At 47.8% G+C, this 10124-nt stretch overlaps 1 protein-coding gene across 3 annotated transcripts; it reads left to right on the top strand.

Moving 5' to 3' along the window:
* The first annotated feature begins 371 nt into the window (after positions 1-371).
* On the top strand, positions 372-8227 carry Czib (CXXC motif containing zinc binding protein). Of its 3 annotated transcripts, XM_029476758.2 has the most exons (8): positions 372-466; positions 689-772; positions 2049-2105; positions 2522-2603; positions 2764-2795; positions 4146-4223; positions 5691-5756; positions 7665-8227. In XM_029476758.2, exons 1-8 carry the CDS (start codon positions 461-463, stop codon positions 7740-7742), a joined length of 483 nt encoding a protein of 160 aa, XP_029332618.1. In that variant the 5' UTR covers positions 372-460; the 3' UTR covers positions 7743-8227. The 3 variants fall into 3 exon arrangements, with proteins under 3 accessions (XP_029332618.1, XP_085695239.1, XP_085695240.1); XM_085839113.1 differs by lacking the exon at positions 689-772 and having other exon boundaries at positions 408-466; XM_085839114.1 differs by lacking the exons at positions 372-466; positions 689-772 and adding an exon at positions 822-1079.
* The last annotated feature ends 1897 nt before the right edge of the window (positions 8228-10124 follow it).

The following is a 10124-nucleotide window of genomic DNA, read 5'->3' as shown; positions in this document are numbered from 1 at the left end:
GAGGAGGACGTGGACACAGTGCATCCCTGTGGGGAAAGTCGCAGCATCAGATCGTGTAGATCCAGTGGACAGTTTAGAGGGCGACTACCCATCATCTGGGAGGCTGCAGCGTAATCTGAGCCTCAGGACCACAGGTAGTGAGAAGTCGGATAGAGAACCGAGAGCCTAGAGAGGTCTGGCAGAGGTTTCCAGCCCGACTATCTTGCCGGGTTAGTGAAGGCACAGATTGAGAATCAGGAACCATCTCTGGCATTTGCGATTACATCGGTTCCAGCAAACCTACCGAGAGCAGCCGAGCCCGGCAGGTTATGGAGGGACGAGCTAGAAAACGCCAGCCTACAGTACCGCTCACTAACGCCCCGCTCCCCGCCCACCCGCACTGAGGCTGCGCGGCGACGCCGGTCTTTTACGACGGGCCGGAAAGCAGCTGTCGCAGCGACTTAACGTGGACCCGGCAGCTATGGGGGTAAGGGGAGGCGATTCGCCATTGGGGCATCCCGTCCGGTAGTAGCCGAGTGAGAGATGGGTCCGCGGCGGCGAGGGGCTCAGAGTGGCCAGCTCAGAGCAGGGGAGAGTGGAAGGCGTGAGTCCCGGGTGGCGGAGCTTGAGCCGGGAGGGGCAGGGTGAGGCGTGGCACGCCGCTGAGCGGACGAGGCCATGCCCTCAGCGTGTCCCGCCCTCTTCTCAGAAAATCGCACTGCAGCTCAAAGCCACGCTGGAGAACGTCACGAACCTTCGGCCAGTGGGCGAGGACTTCCGGTGGTACCTGAAGGTGCGACGGAAGGCGGGTTCCTCTAGGGAAGGGAGGAGCATCGGGAGGCAGTGGGCATCTTAGGGCTCAGGGCCCAGCCTTGATCTCAGTGTTGAACTGGGAGCTTTTCTAAAAGTTCCACCGGGTCTTAGGTGCTTAACCAGGCATCTAAGTGAGATCTTCAGGATGGAATTTTAGATTTTATTTTTATTGATTAAACATTAGTCTTATGTAATCTAGGCTGGCCTTGCGCTCTTTATGTGGCGAGGGATGACTTTGAACTCCTGATCGTCTTACTAGGGTTACAGATGTTCGGCCTCCTCACACGGTGGAGTTTTTTGGTTTTACCTCTCTTCGGTTCTGGGGGTATATCTGAATTTGGGGCCTCAAGCTGGCACTCTCCTGATGTGAAATCCTTCCAGCTCTTAGTTTATAAACATACACGGAACAAAATATCATTTGAAGGGACCTTGTGCTTACTTAATATAGTGAATAAACTCACCTTGTTTTATTCGCTAACTTATTGGGAAAGTTGGCCACCCTTTGACCTCACACAGTGCTAGTAAACTGGGTAGGTAGGTACTCTGCCCATAGGGTCTGTAGAGGCCCAAACAGTGTGACACCCTTCATCGTCCCAGACTGCTTTATTCTCCTAGTCTATCTCAGTGACTCACATACCCAACCAAAGCCATAACTGATCACTTTTATTCCCCCACCCCCACTCCAGCACTAGACAAGTGCTCCACCATTGCACCCACAGCTCCTATTTCAAAATGTTTGGAGCAGGAGTTCCAGGGCCCATCTGAAGAACTTTGAACATCTTGAAGAAACACAGAATAACGAAGGAGAGAGAAACAGAAACAAAATGACAACCTGTTAACCCCAGACTCAGGACCCCTAAGCACAGAACTAACCAGCAGAGTTGCTGGGGGCTTGAGACAACCGGGAGTCCCCAGCCAAATGGCACAGATTCTAGAGGAGGGCAGGGGTGCCATCATCAGAAACACCTTGTTCTTACTTGGAGATAAATCGTCTCATGTCCCCATTGGATGATGTAAGAATCCCCTAGAAGATAGGATAGATCTAGTGGCACTCACTTGTATCCCAGTACTTGGAAAGCAGAGGCAGGAAGATCTCAGGTTCAAACACAGTTTGGGCTACACAGTGAGAGTGCGTCTAAGATAAATTAAGAGAAGGCATTAGGCTATGAGCTGGCCTTAAACCGTGCTTCCCCTTCCCCTGTGTCCTTCTAAGGAAGCTACCTGCTCAACTAATAATTCTCTTTTCCTTCCCCAAGATGAAATGTGGCAACTGTGGTGAGATTTCAGAGAAGTGGCAGTACATTCGGCTGATGGTAATGGTCCCTACCACATGCGGACATGCTCCTGGGCAGAAAATTGGGGAAATTGGACTTCATCTTTCTTTAGCCACTGGGGGTGGGGAGGAGGTGTTGAGAGAGCACCAATGTGACCCTTGCAGGGAACAACAGACATCCTTGAGGCAGAGTTCAAAATCAAGAGGGGCTTTTTTTCTCAACCGGGAGAAGACTCCTTAGGATTCTGCCCCACGCAGGGGATTGAATCCAGGGCTTTGCATATCCTGAGCATGCTCTACTACTGAGCTCTCCTCAACCCTCTTGTCACTTGTGAGCAAGTAACTCACTTCTGTGGTCTTAGTCTGTTCCACTGGATGAGGTGGTGGGATGAGATTTCTCTGGGACCCTTTCGTCTAGCTGTTACATGACTAGAGATTCTGTTTGCTTCTTGTCAGGACAGCATGGCACTGAAAGGAGGCCGAGGCAGTGCCTCCATGGTCCAGAAGTGCAAGCTGTGTGCACGGGAAAACTCTATTGGTAGGTCGGGTGCTGCCTACCAGGCTCTTCCAGGGTGACTGGAAGCAGGCTTGTGTTGTCCAGGGGTGGACTTAGGTGTGAAATACTAAAACCTGTGCAGGTCTCTCTCTTTCCCAGGCTGGGTAGAGATTCAAGTCAACTTTTCCTTTTTGTATTTCAGACATTTTGAGCAGCACCATCAAGTCTTACAACGTAAGTTTCCTGCTGTAGTGTCAGGGATGGTGGGATTAAATCTGAACTGATGGCTAGGAGTGGGGTCGAGAGTAGCTGCATCAGAGTGGCCTGCCCCTGGACATGGTCCCTTGTACTTAACTCTTTGTTTTGCTTGGGACTAGGTCTCACTAGGTAGCCCAGGCTTGGCTCAAACTCATACTCCTGTTTGAGCCTCCTGAATGCTGAGAGGCCAGGTACTTGACACCACGTCTCCTGCTTATTTCCTCTCTCACGCACCAACTCAGTTGCTCGCTTGTTCCGTATTTTTTGTCCACCATATCCACATCATCCACTGGGTGATTCTGCAGTTTCCTCCTGAAAGTACACAGAATGGCAGTCTGGGCAGTCTGAGCCCAGGGATGGGGTAGGCAGGGTTCCTGGCTACCCACCTCCCAAGAGGTGCACTCTCCATACACCCAGCCTTCCTCATGACATGGTGGATGTTTGGTTTCTGTTTTGATTTTATTTATTTATTTATTTATTTATTTACTTATTTATTTACTTATTTGGTTTTTTGAGACAGGGTTTATTTATTTAGATATTTGCTTGCTTGCTTATTTATTTATTTATTTATTTATTTATTTATTTATTCATTTGGTTTTCGAGACAGGGTTTCTCTGTGTAGCCCTGGCTGTCCTGGAACTCACTTTGTAGACCAGGCTGGCCTCGAACTCAGAAATCCGCCTGCCTCTGCCTCCCAAGTGCTGGGATCTAAGGCGTGCGCCACCATACCTGGCTCTGTTTTGATTTTTTAATTTGTATTTATTATGTATACAGCGTTTTGCCTGCATGTATGCCTACAGGCCAGAAGAGGGCACCAGATCTCATTATAGATAGTTATGAGCTACTATCTCTAGCAACCGCTGGAAATTGAACCTCTAAGCCATCTCTCCAGCCTGACATGGTGGCTGGTTATCCAAAGGCCATGGTGTGCTTACTGGGACCATGTGGATGGTCTAGAGCCCTTGTAACTTAGCATTCTTGTCTTCTTGGTCACTTACCATTCATTGACCACAGTGTTAGGGCCAGTGCTTGGCTCTCAGTGCATGATTCATAGCCTTACAGTAAGCAGGTCGGGTTTCCTCTGCTCTGCTGACATGCAGGAAGGTTGACCCAAGGACCCTCACTCTTCTGCACAACCTGTGTCCACAGAGGTCCTCTCTGGAGCAGTACCCAAGACAGGCTTTTTGTTCTTATAAAGGGCTAACTTGTTCTGGGTTCTGTTCTAGGCTCATTGGTGTAGTTAGGGCCCACAAGGTAGAAAGGGCAGAGGGCACTGGGGGAGGGGGTCTCCATTGATCCTGCCTCCTCAATACACTTCCTCTCCAGGCTGAAGACAATGAGAAGTTCAAGACGATAGTGGAGTTTGAGTGCCGGGGCCTTGAACCAGTGGACTTCCAGCCCCAGGTATGTAGTTTTAAGACTCTCTGGGGTGGAGATGAAGCGAGCGAACTTTGCTTCTTACAGAGACCGAAATAGGAATTCTCCATCTTGCTTTTCCCTTCTGTGTTCTAGCACTGAGCTACAACACAAATCAGGAAGTCTATGAATAATAACTGTCACGTATGAAATGCCTACTGTGTGCTGTGTTCCATGCCCATCACCTTTCTGTGCTACTTCATTTCATCCTTACTGTAACCTAAACAGTGATTCATCCTAGTCTTTAGACAAGGGAACTTCAGAGACTGTAGTGTGCCAGAGTCCCAGTTAGTAAGCAGGGGCTGGATTTGAACCCAGGTCTGTCTGAATCTTATAGTCGGTGCTCATCCTCTTGTTTGTACATTTTTACTCACAGTAAATCTGTGGGGTAAGTTAGAAAAGATGTTATCGGCATCCCCATCTCATAAACAAAATCACAGATAAAAAGTTTAAGGCCAGCCTGGGATCCCTGAGGCCCTGTCTCAAAAAACAAATAAAACCCAGGTTCAGAGCCAGGTAGTGCATCCCACCTATAATCCCAGCACTCAAGAGGCTGAGGCAGGTGGATTTCTTTTGAGTTCAAAGACAGCCCAGTGTACATAGCAAGTTCCAGGATAGCCAGAGATATTAGAGAGACCCTGTCTCACCAAATAAATACCCCACAAACTAAGGTTCAGAGAGGGAAGTGGGGTGCATACCCAGGTCCTTGAGCAGATAGAGTGATGGGAGAGTTTTCCCCACTCTGGCCTTTAACTTGGTTTTTGCTAACACAAACTAGAATCACCTGAGTAGGGACCCTCGACTGGAGAACTGTCCCAATTGCTATATAAGAAAAATAGCTGAGGCTAGACATGGTTACACACCTTTAATCCCAGCACTTGAGGGGCAGAGGCAGGTGGATCTCTGTGAGCTCAAAACCAGCCTGGTTTACATAGTAAGTTCCAGGTCAACCAGAGCTACATAGTGAGACACTGTCTCAAGAGAGGAGGTACGGGGGAGGGAGAGAGGGAGGAGAGAGGAGGGAGGGAGGGAAAGACAGAGAGAGAGAATATGAGAGAATGAATGAATTGAGGAAAGGATGGGAAAGAAAAGCAGCTGAGCAAGCCAGGAGGCACTCTTCCTAGATGGCCTCTGCTCTAGTTCCTATCTGTAGGTTCCTGCCTTTGTGTCCCTGGATAATGGGCTGTATGAAAAGTAAACCCTTGCTCTCCCAAGTTGCTTTTGAGTCATGGTGCTTATCACAGTAACAGAAAGGAAACCAAGGCGGTCTTCTGGGCCAGGGCTGTAATTTAGAGACACCACGGTAGTGCCGAGTAACTTGGGAACCCGAGATTTTCGGGAGCAGCTGTTATTCTGAGGTTGCCTTGAAGGCTTTGCTAGGAAGAGCAGCCCTGGGCCGGTCCTCACAGGCTCCTTCTTTCCCCCACCCTCCCTGCTGCCTTCCTGTCTCTGCAGGCTGGGTTTGCTGCTGAAGGTGTGGAGTCAGGGACAGTCTTCAGTGACATTAATCTGCAAGAAAAGGTGAGACCCGGGGAACCTGCAAGGTGTTACATGGTACCTGGTGGGAATTCTTTTCTGCGTTAGCTCCAGATTTTTGTGCCTTTGGTTGGTGATTCTGCTATGGAAATGGCCATAAATATAATGTTTAGGCGCAGTGGCTAGAGTCCAGCTCTAGCAGGTCAGGGTTCTGAGGAGGACCTGTGAAGGTGGCAGTAAGATGGTGCATAGACGTGTTATGGTTGAAGCAAGCTTGTATTTCCTCCTGTTCTCGCAAATGTTATTTTTTCTCTTATTCCTTATGTACTACTCATAACAGAAGTCTTTACACAGAAACCACTACTTAATAAGTCACATATTTCAGAAAACAAATTTCCCCCGAAGCCCACATGTAGTTAAACATTCGCCCCCGCCATCTTTCCTACCTAAAGCAGTAATGTTTTTATTATTGATTAACGAAGTTTATGCAGTCAAAGTATATTTCAGCCAGTTTTCTTGTCCTGGCTGGTAGCAGTTTGTGGTGCGGTGTGGCCGACTGTTGTTCTTGTTCTAGTCTACAAAGCCTTGCTGAGCTGACCTCGCTAACCGTCTACTTTCCTTCTCTTTCACTCCCAATAGGGTCATGTATTTTCCTCTTACAACTGTTTTCTCCAGGTGCATACCAAAAACCTGTAAATATGTCTGTAAGCTACATGACCAGGAGACTCAGTAACCTTAGTTACAGAAACATAATTGCTTTTTTGATCATTGGCCTGGCTCTCACAGGCAAGACTCATGAGCTAGCAATGCCCAAAATTTCCCTGTTCTTATTTCCTATCTCCAGTAAATCTCACATCCAGCTGGAAAAAGGTATTTTTTTTTTTTTTTTTTTAGTTTTATTGCTATCTTCTCTAGATCCCTCATAAGCAGCCCTGCCACTTGTATCTTTAAACTATTCTCAGAAAGTTCAGCTGAATCTTTAAGCCATCTAAATAGCACTGTCCTGGGGAGACCATCATCGCACTTATGTGCTACAGGTAAACTGCCCAGAGAGGGGTGGGAACTCCCACAAAATAACCGCACCACCACAAACACAAGAAGAACATGAAAGTATGAAGCATGATCAGGCCTAGCAGCAGCAAGGGGCACTCTGAGCACCATCGGGCCTCTGCCTCTCCAAGGTACACCCATGGCTGCTCTGCTGAACGGTCACCCGGACTCCATAAGCTTCATTGCTGACTGCAATTCCTCCAGCATGGTCACCACCAGGTGATCCCATGGTTATGCATGCAGGAAGGCTGGATGTGCCTGACACGGAAAGTACACAGTAGATAAGCTTCATTTAGGCCCACGTTACAGTGCTGCTGGCTGAGCAATATAAATATAGTAAATATGCTACTCTTAAACAAACCTATGAAGCAGAGGTATTTACTGGTTGATGAAAATTGTGTGACCAGATGCTTATGAGAAGCTAACTGTTTCTCCTAGGAACAGTAGCTGAAGTGTTTGCAGTGATCACTGTAGCATTGATTCAACCCTGTATATAGATGAGTCTATTGCTCTAGCTGGGAAGGAAGAACACCGGCTCATTCTATTTACCTGGCTCCTTTTAACAGTAGTAGGTGGCATTCTGTGCCCCTGGTTACTGGGCTAAGTGTGTTTTCATGCAAATGGAAAATGAAATGTTTCATCTTGTTCTTTTAACATTCACTCTAAAGTCTCCTGTTTTTCTTTTTTAATAAAGGAAGGAACTCAGGTTTGGGAAAATGACATGATTTTCCTGGTTAGAAGACCAAGAGATGGAGTTTAGGCCTAGGTAGTCCGCTTAAAGGTCTCCTGCGTTCATGACTAGCTGAGTCAGAGCCTGGATTGGGCTTTGGAACTTCTGGTTCTCCACTGTCCACATTGTACCGTTCTGCCTTGAAAGGCTAATGCTGCCTTCTTATTTCATAGGACTGGACAGACTATGATGAAAAGGCTCAGGAGTCTGTGGGGATTTTTGAGGTCACCCATCAGTTTGTGAAGTGCTGAACTGTCTGCCCGCAAACTTGCCTGTAAGAACTAAGGAGAGACACAGCGCCCCGAGCAGCAGTTCCCATGGAGGCTTCTCATCTCTGTTCTCCTAGCACCTGTACCAAGTCATCACAGTCTGCATGCCAGGGTTTGCCGCAGTTCTCAGTCCCACCAATAAAGCCCCTGTTGGCGCCACAGTGCTGTGTGAAGGTGGTCTGAGAAATACTCCCTCCATTAATAAGATTGGACTCTGGAGGTCTTTGCTTTCTAATCCCTATTCTGTGCCTGATCCAGTTTACATGTGGCTTATATAAAGGCTCTCTAGCTCTTAAGAAATAGGCAGAGCTGGGCGTGGTGGCGCACGCCTTTAATCCCAGCACTCGGGAGGCAGAGGCAGGCGGATTTCTGAGTTCGAGGCCAGCCCGGTCTACAGAGTGAGTGCCAGGACATCCAGAGCTACACAGAGAAACCCTGTCTCGAAAAACCAAAAAAAAAAAAAGAAATAGGCAGGTCAGCATCCAGGATCAAAGGCATGAAAGCACAAATGGCAGAGAATGCTATGGAGTGTTGCCGTGAACCCAGTAGTTCCAACCTAAAACACTCCCTGATGATGATGACACCTCTGTTAGCTGCTCATCTCACACTCAGAGCTCACTCCAGAGACCATCAGGCCACCACTGGCACATACCCATCTACTCTACAAAGTTCCTGGCTGATGGCTCTGTTCACTTGCTGTGATAGAGTACTTCCTGTCAGAGTCAACATGAAAGCTCTGTGGAATCAGACTCTGCCTCCCCTGAAGCACCTATTGCTGGTCCCAATGTATACCCTGTTCTACCTGCAGACAACTCTTGGAGTGAAGACAGCAGTCATTGCCTGTTAAGTCTCGTGGGACCAAAGATCCCCACACAGCAGACAGAGCTGTTGAGCTCAGTACTAGGCAATAACTATGTTGTGCCTTCATACCTGGGAAACCTGTTTCCACACACTATTTCTCCAATATTCTACTGGAGGAAAAAAAAAAGATTGTATTTTTAAATTATGTATACTTGTGTGTATTTATGTGTAGATATGTGGGTATGAGTGCAAGTCAGGTGCCTTTGGAGACCAGAAGAGGATGTCCTGTCCCTTAGAGCTGGAGTTACACACTATTGTGACTCACCCGATGTGGATCCTAGGAACCAACTTGGGTTTTCTGCAAGAGCATTATGTGCTCTTAGCTGCTGCGCCATCTAGTCTGTAGCCCATGTGTTCCCCTGCTGAGAGAAGACAATGGCATGCTGTCCCCAGGCTGGGTCAGAGGGGCTAACAGAGGGAGCTGGCAAACTAGCCACATCTGAGAATGGCAGGAAGGTCCCTGCTTTTCCTCCCTTCGAGTGTGGAAACCATGTTGAGTATACTAAACCCCCAGTAGAAGTTTGGTCTGGTGCTTGCTTCCAGTTCCATGGGGGTGTCTGAAGAGAGACCACAAGGAGAAGGGGAGGAAGAACAGGAAATGCCATGGGAAGGTGGATCGTGAGCGCATGGTCCTGAGGCCCATGCATTGGAATAGGAGAGGCCCAAGCAGAACATGCAAGTGATATCTCGGGGCTATTTTTGTGTCTTTTACTTGGGAACTAAATGATCCAAGGAGGAGTAGGAACCCCTAATATTTCCTGCAACAGCCATGTTGCCTGCTTCCTGGGTGCTTCTGTAACTGACAGAGAGGGGTTCCAGCCTCCCTCAGGGCAGTCTCTGTCTCACCAGGCCCAAGCACAGTCTACCCTAGAAGCAAGCAGGTAGCTCTGGACTGTGGAAGTAGCTTTTCTTGTTTCTAGTCTCTATTCAGCCCGGGTGTGTTTGAGTTCATGAAATTACTCTTGGTTGAAGAAGGTTGGGGAACTCAAGTAGTCGTCAGGAAGTGAGGGGAAGTGAAGTAGGTTATGCAGCTAGGTAACATTCAATACCTATTTAACCAAAACCACAACAGAGCCCTTAACAGACGAAGAATTAAGAGAAAGCCAACAGCAAGGGCTGCTTATGAGTGAGGAAAGGTCAGGGTAGCGAGGACTCCCTGTCACTGCTTCTGGTGGCTTTGCTGGGTCCTACCAATGTGATGAAAAAAGGGTGAAAAGAAGAAAGAACTTAGTAGAAAGTACGGAGGAGTTCAGAGGTGCTGCTAGATTTAAGATCTGTAGGAAACTAAAGGCATTTCAATTCATTGACAAGTAAAAATTCAAGAAGATGTCTCTTACAATAGCAGCCTAGGTGGGTGTCTTTCAGGGACAGAGCATGTGCAGGGCATGGAAGAATCCTGGTTATACTCAAGGACCATAAAAAAATACAACAGCCAGAAAATAGACCCGTTCCCCAAACTAACAAGGATTTTACCTCAAATTTATAACAGTGGAGAATACTATT

Source organism: Mus caroli, unplaced genomic scaffold (genome assembly GCF_978045245.1).
Source record: "Mus caroli unplaced genomic scaffold, Mus_caroli_1 scaffold_6, whole genome shotgun sequence".
Lineage (NCBI taxonomy): Eukaryota > Metazoa > Chordata > Mammalia > Rodentia > Muridae > Mus > Mus caroli.
This window is presented reverse-complemented; position numbering and strand designations above follow the sequence as displayed.